Genomic DNA, 17,588 nt, shown 5'->3' with positions numbered 1-17,588 from the left:
AAACAAATTAAAGGATTGTAAACCTTGGACAAAGATTGTATCAGTGATGAATCTGCCATTTCATTTAGCTACAGACCCCACAGTTACGGGAAAACTAACAGAGGCACCTAAGCGAGTAGGAAAACTGGAGCCATTTGTTTAAGTAAAACTTAACAGACATGAAACTCAATCTTTGTTTTTCTGTCACTACTGTGTGGTGGTGGTTCAAAGTGACTGTAGTGACCTTTTCTTCAACTTAGGAGTAATGTTTGATACTTCAGAAATTGCATCTGTGATGAAAATAAAACCGGGTAACATATTGTATACAGGTTTATAAATATATTGTAAGGAATTCCAGGTGTTCAGGATTCATCATTTCACATTCTTGCCTATGACTGTCATTAAGGAAAAGATAAGCAGCTCTGCCAGTGAAGAGATGAGAGATTCTACCTTTTGTGAATATATAATACACCTACAGCTTTAGTTATCTAATGGGATTTATATCGATTTTGCCTTAGGTAGTATCAGGAAAAAAAACTGAAATGATTGAACTGCATTGTTAGTAATGCTTTTCTTTACAAAATATACGTGTTCAAAGACTGGATATCAGGTATCCATTCTTCTCAGGGATTGAGGAAAAACTAAATAAATAAAGGCAAAACCTTAAATATGCCCCTGTTTTCACCCTTCTGACTTATTGACGGTGTATTGTTAGTAGCTAGTAGTTAGACCAACTAAACACAAACTGTGACTGACTGACAATTGTTGTCCCTGTTGAAAGAAACAAAATGATGAAACTTCAGCTATGCTTTTTAATGCAACTTCTAGGATTCTTTTGGATGTTGGAGACTAGTGGCATTTTAGGCAACTTGCTATTAATGTAATCTTGTAAGACAGGTTTTTGAATAGTATTTGAATTAATGTCTGTGTAAACATATTAAAAAATAACAAAGGTGCAGTGTTCCCAATGAAGCAGTTGCATGCCAAAGGAAATAGTGGAGCTGTGGTCACCAAATTTGTGTGAAGGTGGTAGAGTATGTATCTCTTCTTTCCATCTTAGCTGCAAAGGGAAGGGTAATAACAGCAGAGATGATGTGCTTATGATGAGAAGTGCTTAATGTGCTTAAAGATGAGAAGTACTGAAAGAAAAACTTTGGGAATAGGGTGATGGAAATTATTAAAAAGGGAAGTGATGTTGTTTTTGTCTTTTGCACTGCACTGACTGAATGCCATAAGCTTGGAGGCATCAGCACAGGTACAGATTGTATGCATATGAAGTAGAAGAGCTAAATTAATTTATAAATTTAATTTCTGTTGCAAACATTGATAGAAGCATTTTGTTACTTTGAGATGATCAAAGAGACATAGTAACAAACTCTTTCCAAGGTTAGGTGGAAGGGTATAAAGTGTGTGCAGTAAAACACACAAGCACATGAGTAAAAAGCACAATTTTGTGTGTGTTTGTGTTTACTGTACTGACAGATAGGATGACTGGAATAGAAAAGGAAAATGAAACACAGCATCTCTAATTTATTTCTGTCTGTAGACATGAAAATTATGTCCTTGCAAGAGGAAATGTTGAGTGAAAAACTTGTTTCAGGAATAATAAAATGGGAGTTCACTTTCTTCTTGAGGTAAGCAGGTATAACTTTGCTATGGAATGCTGTCAGCTTGATTTGATGATCTTTAAAATAACCAGTGTTGGTGACAGGGGAGTGGAAGGCATAATAGGCTAAAAGGTGAGTAACAAATTATATTGCTCTAGACTTTTTTTATGGCAAAATAAAGACTATAGAAACTAGAGACTGTAGCTCTATAAAACTACCTGAAAGGAGGTTGTAGTGAGGTGGGGGTCAGACTCTTCTCTCTAGTAACAAGTGATAGGATGAGAGGAAATGGCCTCAGGTTGTGTCAGGAGAAGTTTGGATTGGATATTGGGAATGAAAGGACTGTCACACACTGAACAGGCTGCCCAAGGAAGTGGTTGAGTCACCATCCCTGGAGCTATTTAAAAGCTGTGTAGATGTAGCGCTTAGGGTCACGGTTTAGTGGTGGGCTTGGCAGTAAGCTAGGCTAGTGGTTGGATTTGATGATCTTAAAGGTCTTTTCCAACCAAAATTGTTCTGTGAAATGCAATTCTGCCACCAAGGGCAAGTGTATACAAAGACGTATGGTGGTAAAGTAATATAAATAGGTTTTGTCATTCATTTCAGTGGGCTTTATGCTGCTGTAAGTCACATTAGGCAAAGCCAGGCTGAAAAGATAGCTTAATGAAGAGATTAAAACTAGAAACACTTAATTTCCCACCTCTGACTGAACAACATAAGAATGAAGGTGAGGGTGAGATAGTTTAAATAGCATTAGAGTCATCTTCCTCTTCTCCCCTGCTCCAGCTTTCTGTCCCAGGAAGGTGTAACAGATCAGTGTCTTTGCTGTAGTTGTAGCAATTCAGTGTTGTAGAGTCATAAGGAGCCAGTTTTTCTCTAATACTTAATCCACATTCATGCCAAAGCTCCCACCCACAGGTTCAATGAGGAACTCTCCTCTAAAGCTATTCTGAGTTTTTGAATACTGACTTTCTTTAGCAGGAAATCTCTATGGACTTCAATGGCATTTGTGGGTGTAAATGATAAAGAATTTCTGACTTGTAAACAGAATGCTTAAATGATTTTGTGTAAATATATCTTGTTCCATAATGCACCTTTTCCATAGGCACTTGAGTCTGAGTGGCTAAACTGTTTAATGCTAAGTTCTGCTTGCTGCTGTAGTGTTAGATTTCCAGTCAGCTCTAAAACTGAGATGAATGGGTCTTTTTGTATCTCTCTCTCTACTAATGAATTCAACCATATTCTGAGGAGAAAGTTTTGGAAGCATTTAGTTTTGTTCTGCCAGTTTCGTTACTGAGAGACTGCCAAAGTAAAGGCTGTTGTTAGGCTGTGCAGTTCATGTATCAACCTCATTCGCAGCCTTCTGCTAACAGCAGCTGATAGGTTAATTCAGTCTAGAAATCATTATGATGTGGAGTGTAATTAAAGAGTAGATGTTTGAGTAAATTAGATGAATTTTGTCTCTAGAGCTCATAAAACCACTGTTTCAGAGATTGCCTTTTCTTAATTGTCCTTAATTGTTGTTATTATCTCAATATAAATATAGCTTAGAAAAAGAGTTTCCATAATAGTTCTTCTCTCTCAGTCCAAATTATTACTGCATTGTATTTAGAAAGGATGCTTAACAAACCTTAATGTTATGCAAGAATATGCTTCTCTTGCATATATATATCTTTTAGGAGCTTGTCTTACGGGGGCTTAGAAGGAGAATTCAAGACTGTTTTAACATTCTTTAATTTTTTTTTCACAAGTAGAAATATAAAATTGCAGACACTGTCTAGCTACCTTTCCAGCATTCACATGCCAGTGTGACATTAACTTGTCTTTCACTGTCATAATTTTAGACAGTGGAAATCCAAGGGTAGCATTTGATGGAAAAGTTACAAGCTGTTGAACTACAAAGGGACATTCTGTGGAACAGAGATCCTGAGCCAAAATGCTATATATTTCTAGTCTTGTATTTGAAGTGGTAAGCTCACAATAAACTCATTATTTGGGGATACTTTGTTATCTTTTTCCTGTAAATGATGGATGACTTTGAGGTCACTGAAAACAGCAAGGTCAGGTCACAGATGAAGTAACAAACCAGAACTGAAAACTGAAAGTTAACTCCAGTTAAATAATAGAGAAGCTGTATTAGTTCACTTTTTGTCTTCTCTTAATTATTAACAAACTAGTAAGGGATTACAGTGCATACTTTATTTAAGTGTGCAAATAAGAGCATGTTAACATTGTAACATGAAAAGAAAGTAAATTATTGGAAAAAAAAAAAGGTTTGATAGAAAAAAGGTAATAGAATTTTGGCTTGCTCTAATGACAATAGTTAAATATTACCAGTCAGATAAATAGTGCAGTAATATTACCTTAATTTACCGTAAAAATGCTTTAAAATATCTTAAAATAGAATTTTCAAGGGGAAACAAAATGTAAAGTTTAGCAGAGGCTGAGAAATGGAATCAATTTATGCCAATACTATATTGTCAGACCTCAGCAGTGTGCAAGGATGACTTCTTGAGATATTTCTTACAGCTTTTGCTACAGCGATCCTTTATCCAATTGTATTTCTTTAATAATAGTGTCTGTTCCCTGTCTTGAAGAACACTCTTAAGATGGGGTTTTTTTACAGTTTCAGAGGTGTGGATTTGTAGAAGCACTTGCTCACATCATGAAGTTTACATCTGATGCATCCTTCATGCAAACCATTTATGAACATTAAAATGGCTGGCTTGTGGCAGACCAAAGATAAATACAGCTAACCTTGCCTCCAAGGCTGGCAAATACTACCTGCCCTAATAGTAAGAGCAAAGATTAAAGTAAGAAGCTAGTAACATTTCCCTAGTCTGCAGCAGTGTGGAACTTCTGAGTCAGATGTTTTGTCTTGGTATTTTTCTTGGGAAAATCTTTCATTTACTTTTTCTAAGTAGGCAAATTCTTAGTTTCAACGTCAGCGTGTAATCACAAGTTTGGTTAAGTGTGCCCTTCTGTTTAAACTAAATTTGATATTCAGCCATTCTCCACCATCTCCAAGCTACTCAGAATATTAAAGATTATGTTTATATACTCATTCATTACTTCAGGGTTGAAAAGTTCTCATCTATTTTGTTGTTTGTGTAATCAATGTAAATGAACATCCATTCCTCCTACCTTCTTTATTGCATTCATGTAAAGTATAATTTTCTAGGATACAGCATGCTTATGACTCGCATTTTGGGTCGTTGCTCTGCCTTTATTCAGTGGCTACTTGCGTGGCGTTTCTAAACCTTCAGTATTTATCTAAAACTACCTCTCTTTTCTGCCTAGGAGTATTTTTAGTGGAGCTACTATTGTCCTATTTGGTTTTCTATAGCTCTAGAAATTCTGGACAAGTTCAAAATGTTCAGATTCTGCCTGGACATGTGTCCTGGGTTGAGTCAGGATAGAATGAGTTTCCTTTTAATAATTTTACTTTTTACCTGGAATAAGATGCTCTCCATTCAGTATTGATGTGGTAGTTCTGTCAGTATATAGGATTGCTGTCTTCACAATACCTGTTTTCTCATGTTGATGGTTTTACTAGTTATGTCAGTAACAACTTCTACTCACCAAAAGTTCTTTGCCAGCACTTCTGAAGAATGGTTACTGCACTGAAACTAATACTTTCAGATTCTCAAAATATTCAGTAGATTTCACAAACTACAAATCCACATAACCTAGTAGTATTACAGCATGTTGCTGGCAATTGTCCAGGAGGCTTTTTCACAGGTGTCAGTGAGCCACTTGCCACTCCAGACTGGTTGAGTACAGGGCAGAAAAACAAAACTCCACACAAGTAGAGTGAGCACCTGGGAGATAATGCGTTGATGCTGTAGATTTGGTATCATCTCCAGACACAGACCTTCAAAAGCTCTGTTTTATTTCTGAAAACATGGTAACTTCTGCTGGTATACAAGTTGCAGTTACTGTTTTTTCAGAAAGCTTTTGAAGATTTCTGCTTGGAGTTCATAACCAATGCTCAGTGTCAAGACATAGTCCCACCTGTTGATGCTAGTCCCTCCAGCTCAAAAACTCTCAATATAGGAAGATCAGTTGCAGTTGCAGCCAAAACTAACCCCCATTTTCCATTTCTTCTTGCTACAGAATGAATAACGATGAAGTTGGAACATAAATAATTGTAGCATGTTCTATGAGAGAAGTGAAAGATGTTGGAAATGTCTGTATTTTAGTTCCATGTGTTGGGAAGCAAAGATGTGAGGATGACAAGTGAAATGTGAAAGTTGAACTTTTATGTGTCACAACAGGGTTTACAATTTAAACTGATTCTTGTAATTCAGTATATTGTAGGATGCTGTCCCCTTGTTTAAATTTAAATAATAGATCTGCTTTTTAGTTTGCAAATAGAGATTTTTTTTTAAATTCTCCATTCTAATATATTAATTCATTTGGAATCCTAATTTGCCAGGCTTAAATATAACGCTTGCTTTGTTTAACAGTACATTGTACTAAGAGGAAGACTTGACACACACTTGAAGTAGCTCTTAAAACTATCTGAACTTATCTGCACCACCAACTGTTGTGTATAAAAGGCTGAGAATCTTGGATTCTGCTTTTGCTTTGTCTCTGGGGCAACTAGGGCAGTTTTGATTAGAGATTGGGTGTCTGAAGCTTAAAGATACTGAAACGTAGTGGCACCAAATAGCTAATCCTTGAGCTAGTTAAAAAATTATGGCAAACACAATTTATGCAAACAAAAGGCCAAGCACAATGGGTTATACCAATTCTCTTAATGAAATAAACTGTACTAGTAGAAAGCAGGTTTTGCTAGTAGGGATAATAATGTTGGAATAAATGCCTCTGTATGGTTCATAGTATAAAGATGCTTATGAAAATTAGTAACTTAAGTGTTCCTGAACATCAATTGAAAAGAAACATCAAGTAATAAGATACACATCTGAATCCCACTAGATGGGAACCACTAGTAGGTCAGTTATATTAAAATCATAGATTTTAAGCTCAAAGCCATAGAAAGAAGAGTTTAGTGTTGTGGTTAAGAAAAAAAAAAGGCATCACCTAATGCATATATTAATGCATCATGAAATTAAATCATAGTTTTTAATCAATGCTGAGTTTTTTCTGACACGCTTTTCTGACTAGAAGGGGGAAATCTGATAATAATAGAATGAAATATCCCCAGATAATATGACAACTGTCATTCAGAGCTTCTTTGGACAGAGGGTTATACTGGAATATCTCCTGAAATTGATTACGTCAATGTTACACAGCATTTATATCAGAATAAACATGTCCTATGAAGCTAAGAAGCAGTAGTCTTTCAATATGAAATAATTCCATACTTGAATTCTTTAAAATGTTGTGTTTCAAAGCCCTCAGGTTATTTTAGGGTTGGACATTATGTTCTTTTGTCCCATAATCAGTCCTATTTTCATTTTATCAAGTTTGCAAGTGTAAAAAAATAGTGACCACCTAATGCTAGTGTTAGTACTCTTAATGTTCCTATATTCCTCAAACCAACTCAATTGAAAACATTATAACTTTTTGTTCATCTTCAGGGTTTTATTTTAAAGTCTCTCAAAACACAAAGGGATTTCTTTTTAGTTTCCAGATGCATTGACTCATTCTCCTTGGTAAAATAGTTATAAATAGTTTTCTTTTGAGCTTTGATGTGTTTCTTTGTTCAGACAGATGTTTGTCCATAGGTTTGTGAGAGCTCCTTTATTTCTTGATTTATTTATTGGTGTTTTCAAGGCTGACCACAGTTTGTTATTAGGCTGAACCGGTTTCTTCTTCGTCCTCCGCAGAGTCAGCATCATCATTGTAGAAGTGAATTGTAGCTTGTACAGGAAAACTTGCCAGAACCTTCTCTCCAATGTTACTAAGAAACTTTTGGGATTTTGACTTGGGCAAATAAAGTCTAATAAGAAAAGATTTTAAAAGAAAAGGTGAAAGTATGTGACGCTGCCCCAGCTAAGCTAGATTGAATTTCAAAAACTATTTTTGCTTTTCTTTGGTGAGAAAAAATCCTAGGGTTCCTTGTCTTTTAAAATGAAAGTTGCTAATTCAAAGGTAATGTTGATTTTAAGTTAACCTCAGTTGCTTTGTGCATATTGTATATTTGAGTTATCTAAGGTGCCACCCTGATAAAGTGTTGCCAGGGCAATGATGCATGCTTGAGATTGCTTGGCTTTTAGCACCATTCAGAATGAAGTGTCCTGTGCAACTGCAGGAAGTTTGAGGAGTATTCTGAGATTCTGGAATTCAGATTAAGACACTAAATTAAGATTCGTATGAGTTGGCTGTTGCATAGAGGTTGATCTTAGTGGGTTTTGTGTCTCCAGGTGGAGTTGTGGACTGATACTTATTTTTAAAATCTTATTGTTTTGTATTGAAATAATAAATGTCTTAATTTTAATTTCAGGTTTTCACCAGCTTTTCCACTAAAGCAAAATATATGTGGTCTGTATAAATATGTGTGTGGTTTTGTGTGCGTATGCATGTACATCTCTTCCTCTTGGTTGCACTTTGGCCAGTTTTTGATCAATTTTGACAGTGATAAAGATCACACAGAATTTAAGCTTCTACAATTTTTATAAAAAGCTGTGCTTATAAAGTAGATAAATATTCTATTAATTAACCTCTAATCACAAGTTCAAATCAGGAGTTTCTGCATCTGCCTTAAAGAACCTGAATGTCAATGAAAATCTTTATAAACCCCCAAGCACAGAAATGGCTTTACCCAAAGATCAAGTTTTATTAAAGAGCAAATTTAGGCAAGCTTGACACAGATCTCTAACAAGTCCCATTCTGCTATCAGCATTTCACATTACTTATTTGGGCTTATCATATTAATAAACAAATTTAAATTAGATGAGGCAGAAGAACATTGCTTATTTTAAGATTAATTTCAGCCTGGGCTGAAAAGTAACCATTATTTTCTTGTGCAGGAATAAAAATCTATGGAGACTTGTGAGTAATTAAACTGCATTCCTAGGAAGAGACACTCCGGAGAAAAACCCCTCCCATGAATGAACATGTATTTTCTTGGAAGGTGTCACTTTTCCTGTATCAGGTGATAGGATTTAACTCACCTTACTGGATGTTGAAATCCCAGGGCTCCTTTTGATCTAAAATGTATTAGTTGACTGTCCAGTTCTGACTGTATAGAGAGATATATTTATTATTTAGAATGGACTAAAAATGAAGATTTCACTTTTTCTTCCACAAGTAACTAAAATTCTAGAGTAATGTTTTGTTTGCTGTGTTCTGTGTTGCTTTACAGTAAGCCTACTTCAGATAAAAATTTACCATAGTTGCACATTTGAGAAAGCATTTGAACTTCTATGTTTTATGAACCATAAAGCCATGAAGCATTGCACATTTTGCTGGAATATCTGTAGAGATTGGTAAACTAATAACACCACTGAATGGAAGTCCAGTGATTGGAAGAAAGTGGATTTTCAATCAGTTTAAAGGACTGGGAGGTTAGGATTTTGTAAAATACCTTTTTAATTACACTAACCAGTAGTTTGGAGGTGGAATGTTCAAGTCATCAAGCTGAATTTGTAACCAAGGATTATAGAAGCCCATTAGAAGTCCAAAGAGTAAAATCAAAAGCCAACTGGCATTGCATATTTCTATGCAAACAGCAATAAAAAAGCAAATGCATGCATTTTTGATAGAACAGACTAGGTAGCAAATTTTTTTTCTTAAAATATCAAAATTAAATTTAGGCCAGAATGAATTCCTCCAAACTAAGGTCATCATACAAAAAAAAAAAAAAAAAAAAATAATCATTATTAAACCGTTTAAGGATTATAAACATGGCATGTAAACCTGAAAGCATCTCTCAAAGTCACTAAATCCTATCATTTAATCTTGTAGGCATGGAATGGATTCTTTCCCATTTTAAAACAAGAAGAGTTTTTTCTTTCCATGTGATACAAACTTGGTGTTGCATAAAATAGATTTATCATTGCCATACCAGAACTTCTAATGAATAGAATCTAGAAACCATCCACTCTGCTACAAATAAAGATGACTTTTGCCACCGTCAGAGCAATTCATCCATCTCTCTGAGGAAACAGCCTTCAGCATGTGTATTCTGGTGAGCCTCAAAAAGCCCTCGGGCTACAGACTGTGCATGAGCTCCTAGAGAATTCTCTCTGTACCTTTTATGTTGGCCTGTTTCTCTCATACCCACCTGTTTGTCTTGTTGCCAAAATTATTTGTCTTCAGGCTGTTTCGTTAACTGGGGGGGGGGGGTTCTTGTGGTGTTGGGTTTTTTGTTTGTTTTTTGTTTGATTGTTTTTAATTATTATTTAATCAGGAAACTCATTTACTTTGTTTTCCACAGTACCCAGTACTCCTGATCTGGCTGAACTTTGTAGATGTGATCATATTACCTGTGTTAAATGCTATATGTAATTTTTCTCCCTTCATATTTGTAATAAAATTAATATAATCTTTAAATCTTTATTGACCTGTATTTCTACCATATTCTCATTGGAATACCATATATTTTAAAATAACTCTATTTGTAATAATACAGAATGATTAAATGCACATTATATGCTTTTTCTTTTCAGACTCTAACATAGCATTTCTGGAAAGCAATTCCAATAAAAGCAAAAGAATTGCAAAATCTAACTCATTTGTAGGCAGAAAATGTTTAGTATTCATTTGTATTATGTTGTAGATATGGCAATAGTAAGTTTAAATTACATTTAATTTTTTTTCTTGGAACATAAGTAACAATGTATTGGAATTTAGGTAGTAGGAAAGGTGCTACTTTTTATATAAGGAAAAATGTATTATGGACAGGTAACTACAGGGTATATTGTAACACATCTTCTTGGCAATAGAGGTAAAATTATTATTTTAAAATTTTTAACCTGCAGTTTTCTTTTTTAGTGCTTTGCTCGGCAACTTTCAGTTTTCAGGTTAGATTCTTACATGCATATTCCTAAACATTTCATAATCATGCAGAGGACACCGAAACCTCTATTTGCTTCTCTTGCTGGTGTTTGGAGTGTCTACCAATCTGTAAATTATTGGCATTTGTTTATACATATTGCAGAAAATAAAAGTAGTCAGCATGTAACTAATTATCAAAAACACTGCTCAACCCATCTTTGACAGCCTTCTGCTAGAAACCTCAGCAGCTTTGCTGAAGAAGAAATCTCTTGGTTTCCACAGCTGTGGGATGTAGAGGTACATTATTCTTCCCACCTCAGCTTCACAAAGTATCCAGATGTGATGACCCTGTTAAAAAGCATATGAAAGAACTCCTAAAGCCTTTCTTCAGCCCACATTAGGTTCTGAGCCAGAGAGGCATCTAGGATGCTGAAGTGGTGTGAATGGGCCACAAGGTATGGATGAGAAGGATCTGAGAAGCTTATGGCAGGAAGGAGAAATGTTAAAAAAATGGAAACCAACTGCTGCAGTTATACTTGCCTTGAAACAATGCCAGGCTATGAGCATGAATGTGGAAAAGTGGGTACAAGTGGGCAGAAGCTCAAGAGTGAATTATAACTTTTGAGCTAGTTTAATAAAATTTTCTACAAAAACAACCTCAGTGAAAAATGACAACTTCCTGACTTCAGAAACCTTAGTGTCTTGAAATCATTACTGTCAGCATGTAATCTCATGAAACTAAGACTCATTCTTAGCAAAACAGCACAAAAATAGAAGCAGGTGCTTCTGCAAAGTTGCAGAAAAAAGTTCTGCAAAGTTGGAAAGTTGCTGAGACAGATGTTCAAGCATTCCAAGGTGGCTGCTGCGGGGAATGTGTCTCTGCCTCAGATCTGTACAGCTACAATCTCCATCTTCAGCAGACAAAAATTTCAAGGTAAAAGGCTGTTGCGTGTGTTAGAACATAGTTGAAATTGTGAGTCTTAAAAGACTTGTACTAAGGAGAGTTGGTTGCTGAAGTTTAAGATGTAACTGTGCATTGAATGCTCCAAAATCTTTTGCAAGCACTTAAAACCAAGCATCAGAGTAGCACCAATTCAATACATTTTTTAATGTTCACAGCTTTGAGACCTTGTGTTGAACCTGTTCCAATCTCTATTTCTGTTCTTTGATCCTAACAAATCTTCCTACAGCAGGAAGTAAAACTAATAATCATAGTGTCTTTCAATGTCACTGGTCTGTAAGGGTTACCTTAAAATCCAATTCTCCATTGGTTTCCTAGCTGGCTTAGCTATAGCAACATCCCTCCCCACAAAAACAATCAGAAAAATTAAAAATGTGAAAGTATGATTTTTAAATTTCATCTTAAAGTCATGTTCACTCAAACTCCCACTATATACAAAATATCACACACAGACCAGGCCTGAAAATTTCAAACTGAGGATGTTCTTATTTTTGTAATTAAGCAAATAAAAACTGCTATTAAAATAAAGGTGTTTATAGTAAGCAGTGCTTTCTGCTGTTCTGTAATAGTGATAAGAATTCTATATCTGATACAAAATCAGAGATACTCTTAACTGTTATCATGCATAAAACATATAATTTGAACCATAGTTTCTACCACTGAAGAAATGCTTGAAATAGTGAATGAATAGATGACCAAGCCTGTGTTCCAATATTTTAGATTTCTGCAGCTGTTTTCTATAAGGATTATTTTTTCAAGAATTTATTCTCACCATTTGTTGATTCTCTGTCATCTCACTGTCTCTAGCTGTGACCATCCACGGCCTCCATAAAGCAGGGCTGCTGAAAGATTAAGATAGAACAGCACTCCCACAGTTAATTCTTTGTGGTAACATCCATATAGTACATCACCTTTTTTTATTAGATTGTGCTGGCATCTTTTGTAATAACTTGATTTTTTTTCTTTTCAACGCATTTTGATTTGGTAAGTCTGATTTCTATGGCAATATTAGTTTGTCTGCTGTCTATAAGGTGATTTAAAAAGTTAGGCAACAGCTCTCACCTTTTTAACTGAGGTGTCTTTTCCCTTTAAGATTTCACAGCTCAAGGTGACTGCATTGAAATCTAGATTATGATGTATTTAATGCTCAAATCATTCTATTTAGGCAGCACTGCTGAAAAATCAAAACCAATGCTTGTTGACACTGTGTAAATACAGATTCCATGTCCTCATTGAATGGCTGGTTATTTATTGAGTCAGCAACTCCAGCATTAAACTGACATGTGCAATCTCATCAGAGAAGCTTAAGAGAGCCTATACAGGGGTGGATGCTACATTTGCCTTAATTTGCTGTGGGGGAGCTACAATTCTGGATGCCCTTTTTAACAGTATTTTTCCTCTCTGCTGCTGTGTAGCAGATCCATCAAGTTGAGGAAATGGAAAAGGGCCTTCAGATATGAAAGGTGAATAAGGTTTTTTTAAATAATATCCAGTTATAGCAACCTTAATTTTCATTTACTTCCACTGACAGGAAAGTTCTGAAATATTTGACTGAGAAGGAGAAAATATCAGCAAAAGAAATAAAATACCCGTTCCAACCTAAAAAATTTCAGGAACATATTTTGCCCTTTTCTTCTGGAAATTCTTCTCTGTTGTCTATTCAATGCCAAAATCATGACATCCAGATGATACTTACAGTCAGATTTTCAAAAGGAAAGCTGCTGAAAAACTTCTCCCTGTGCCTGCCTTACCTCTCTGGGTGCTCCCTCGGCCGGGGACGGGTGCCCTGGGAGTGGTGACAGACGGGTCCCACTGCAGCCTGGAGCGGGAGATCTGCAGCTGCACCCTCCATAGCATTGGATGCTCTACAGCCTCTGGCAGGCTGGGCACTTGCCTGGGCCTTTCAGCCCCTCCTTTATCTTAACTCCCAAAGAATATTTACCTAAAACAAACACAGCCTCAGGTAAAAGAAGAAAAACCTCATTAATGAGATTTCTTTTGACTCCACCAAGCAGTTCAAAGACAGGGCTCTGTCACGGGAAGGCTGTCCTGGGGATGGCACTGCAAGGGAAACAGAGGCTTTTTGTTAGCAAATCACATAGAAAATAATCTGTGCTCTTTATCTTTCTGTCGCTGTTTCACATGATCCATATTTGCTCCATAGGAAATACCTGATGTAAATATTCTTTTTGCATGCCTTGGGAAAATGATCAAAATCCTGTCCTAAAAGAAAAAAAGTGTAACAGAGACTCAAAGAGAATTTGAAGTGTAAAATAATGTTTTAAGTGACTGAAGTCTTTACCTTGTCATAATTTTAAAAGAGAAATACTAAAAAATGGGGAAGGTGAGAGGATCTAAAAATAGGCCTAGTGACTTCCTCAAGACTACAGGGATGTTCCTTTAATTTGATTGCTATTTGGTGGGTAGAGAAGAAAGCTTATGCCAAGAAAGATTACTTTGGCTATCAAAGAATGATCCCTTTGAGGAATCTTTTATTTCAAAGTATGCAGCAAGTGCTTTAAACCTACAGAGACTGATTAGAAAGAGACTGATTAGAAAGAGACTTCTTCCAAGGTTTCTTCCCATCCATAGCCTGTTACATTGTACAAGAACAATTTATTACCTGATGAGTGACATTATCCGATTTTCATTGTTGTGGTTCATTGCCACAGTTCACTTTATTTCCTTTATTTCCAACTACTGCAGAGATGTAAGAGGATTATAAGAACCCCAAGTGGAATTCTCTTTCCACTGATGTTGTTTACACAATGACATCAAAGAGAACACTCAGCTCCCAATTATTAATTGGTTTCTACTGTGAACTTTCTTCCCAGAGCGAGAAAAATGATTTTGTTTACTAAACATGGACTGTCCATTGATTACTTAGTATGAATGAAATCCCTCCTATCTGACTTAGCTGAAGGAACCATCAAAACAGTCAGTTTGAGAGGACACTGGAATTCTCAGTGGGAATCAGATCCCTCCTTAACCTCTTGCCTTACCTCTAGGCTTACATTAGCCCCTATTTTCAAAAAGGTGAAAAAGGAAGACCCAGGGAACTGCAGTCTGGTCCATCTCATCTTTGTGCCTGGCAAGGCTCCATGAAGACCTCATTGCCGCCTTCCAGTGGATCAAGGGGTCCTACAGGAAACCTGGGGTGGGGCTTTTCACCAGGGAGGGTAGTGACAGGACAAGGGATAGTGATTTTAAACTGGAAAAATTTAGATTTATGTAAAATAATAGGGAAAAAGTCTTCACAACGAGGGTAGTAAGATACTGGAATAGGTTGCCTAGGGAGGGTGTTGATTTAACTAATTTAACTCAATAGGTGTAAGGGAAGTGAGCATTACACATGTGATGTCTATCATCCTCATCTTGCTATCAGACCTGTACATGAGGATAATTGACTTATACCTCTGTATAGAATCTGCCAACATAGATATTACTGTAGGACTAAAACCTAAACTACTAACATTCAGCTCTCCAGAAGATGTAAAGTTACCTTCAATTAAATCTGTTGATATAACCCTACAAGACCAAATTTATTAAAAAATTTGTGAACATAAAATTTTGTTAATGAAGCTATAATGTAATCTAATCTAATTGTATGTAACACTGTAGAAAAAAAAGTAAGTTAATATTACATTATTACAAAATAATCAAAACACACAAGTTTAACTGGCATTTTAACGGAAATCATTAGCTAAAATCAGGTTGCAGGTCTGTGGAAAATTGTTTATTCCAGTAAAATAAACAAACAAACACAGCTGTAGCAGCACATGATCTCTAGTTTTTTAGTTTCTAAAAAAAAAAAAAGTTGGCAGTTAGGCCAGTCATAGCTGCCCAATTTTAAGAACTATATTACTATATTCCTTTTTGTGATATACTTAATTTTAATATAAACTTCTGTATTTGGTAAATAACATTGAATCAGAAAACACCGATTCTGTTACAATTGCTCACCCATTTTTCCCAGAAGGCATAATACTTTTCAGACTTCCAATACTATCTGAGAATAACTTTGACAGACTTGATTCTTACAGAGATGAACCATAACGTCTTGATTTTAACTGGAAGTTTTTTCTATCGTTGTGTGAAAACTGTTTTACTCAGTTTCCTCATGAAAGCACTTGTACATTTGCAAGAATAAAGGCTGTTCAATAGAAATTGGTATAGTTGAGGAAACAGGATAGCCCTGCAGAATTTATAGTTTTGAATAATATTTAGTGCTGAACAGCATGACATAGGCATTCATAGCCACTAATGGCATGCAAAGCTTCTCAAAGAGAAATGGTTGGAGAAGCTTTTAGGGAACAGAGGGAGGAGGAGACTGAGCCATTCACAAGGCACAGCAAGTCCAGGCTCCTAATATTCCTTTAAAGTCAAAAAGAGACACTTGTCTGTGCTGAGGTTACATGGTAGAGTTGGCTCCCTGTTCTGAGTGGCATTCTTTGGGGGCCATCACGTGGACTGTTTAAAGAGCTAAGGGAGATTTACACCCCTCCACCCAACTGGAGCTGGCAATTTTCTCCTACCAGGGGAATATTCTCAAGATTGCAGGTGGAAATGCAGAATTTAGCCTATTCACTTTCGTCAGGATGCTTCAAATTCTCATTAAACAGTTTCATGTGTGTGTGTGTGTGTGTGTGTTCAGCATCTTGCAACATCTTTCTGTAATCTTTCCTCTATGACAAAACTCCAAGAGTTCTAGGAAATCTGAAGGCTAATATTACTCACTGTTTCTTTCCAAGGCTTCCTTCCTTCCACCCTCCTATAAGGAGGAAATGACTGATATATTTATTTTAGAGTATCTATTTTAGTAAATTTCCTGGTGCATACAAGGCCTTGGAGTCCCAGTAATAACAAAAAAAAAAAAAAAAAAAAAAGAATGCTACTCAGTCTAAATTCTTAACCTTTTAAGCAGAGCTTGTCATGATTAATTGTAACCTACACTACAATAAGAACTAGAAAATGTATAGCAAATCTGTGGCTTCAAATTATTGTAGTTGAGACTGTGCTGACATAGAAACTTGTAGAATCTTGTCTTAAAATAGTGAGTGGTCTTGCCTTTATATTGTTCTTCTTTAGACTCCTGTGCATCATGAAGTTTGGATGCAGTTTTGTCATTTACTCATAAACATTTCCAGTGTAGGGGAAACTTTAAAAGCAAAAAGGATCAAAATACAGCTGACTGCATTTGATCCCACTCAAGGATTAAGCAAAGCATGTTCCTCATCATGGAAATTTTGTACAAACAGTTGTGTTTTGTGGTGTGCTCCAGAGGTTGGCAATGGGTGTGCTGCTTAGCTGTTACAGAGAAAGTGAATTCCCAAGCTGCAAAATTTCTTTCCAGGCTATATACTTTGCTTGTTTTCTTCCTTTTGAGACACCTGAGTAAGTATTTTGATTTCCTGCATAAGATAAAGTCACACAAAGGAACAGTGTAAAATGTCAAGTTAGGACCACTGGAGACTTTGTTCTTCTCTCTCTCTGTGATATACAGGATACAGCAGTAGCACAGGGCTGGTATTTCATAAGCCTGAGATGGAGGGTTGTCTAAATTATTTGACCCTCAGGTGAAACTGTCACCTGTTTCTGCCATGCATTGTGGATATCAAAATTATGGTAGCCATTCCTACCATTTTGGATAGGCTGCTGCTATGGGTGCAGATATAAAAAAGTAAAAATATCCACCATAGCACTGGTGGTGGCTTTTTCATATTGATGTGTGCCTCAAAATGGGCAGGGCCAGTTTGTTACATGTTTAGCTATAGTGATAACATGTTGTTTTGGATATCCATTTAGGAAACTGCTCTTTTAGAATACCTATTCTTGTAAATTTCCAAGCACATACAAGGCCTTGAGGTAATACTACTACTACTACTACTACTACTACTACTACTACTACTACTACTACTACTACTACTACTAATAATAATAATAATAATAATAATAATAATGTGGCTTCATGCTCTGTTCACAAATGATTGTCATGGTCAGCTGCAACTTTAATGTTGGTATCACCTTATTTCTTCTAGCCTTCCTCCATTTTTTATCTTGCCTCTTGTTTTTTCCTTCCTTTTTTCACTCACCCACTAAATATCTGCTAGGATTAGAGTATGTCTTCTTTTTGC

The 17,588-nt window shown here is 36.0% G+C and overlaps 1 protein-coding gene across 1 annotated transcript; it reads right to left on the bottom strand.

Moving 5' to 3' along the window:
- Positions 1-7,346: 7,346 nt before the first annotated feature.
- Positions 7,347-13,239, bottom strand: RIPPLY3 (ripply transcriptional repressor 3). The gene is made up of 4 exons (XM_008496639.2): positions 13,206-13,239; positions 12,227-12,296; positions 8,669-8,736; positions 7,347-7,494 (listed from the first exon to the last, which is right to left on the bottom strand). The coding sequence occupies exons 2-4, from the start codon at positions 12,269-12,271 to the stop codon at positions 7,347-7,349; spliced, it is 261 nt and encodes an 86-aa protein (XP_008494861.2). The 5' UTR covers positions 12,272-12,296; positions 13,206-13,239.
- Between the last annotated feature and the right edge of the window lie 4,349 nt (positions 13,240-17,588).

This window comes from Calypte anna, chromosome 1 (assembly GCF_003957555.1).
Source record: "Calypte anna isolate BGI_N300 chromosome 1, bCalAnn1_v1.p, whole genome shotgun sequence".
Classification (NCBI taxonomy): domain Eukaryota; kingdom Metazoa; phylum Chordata; class Aves; order Apodiformes; family Trochilidae; genus Calypte; species Calypte anna.
This window is presented reverse-complemented; position numbering and strand designations above follow the sequence as displayed.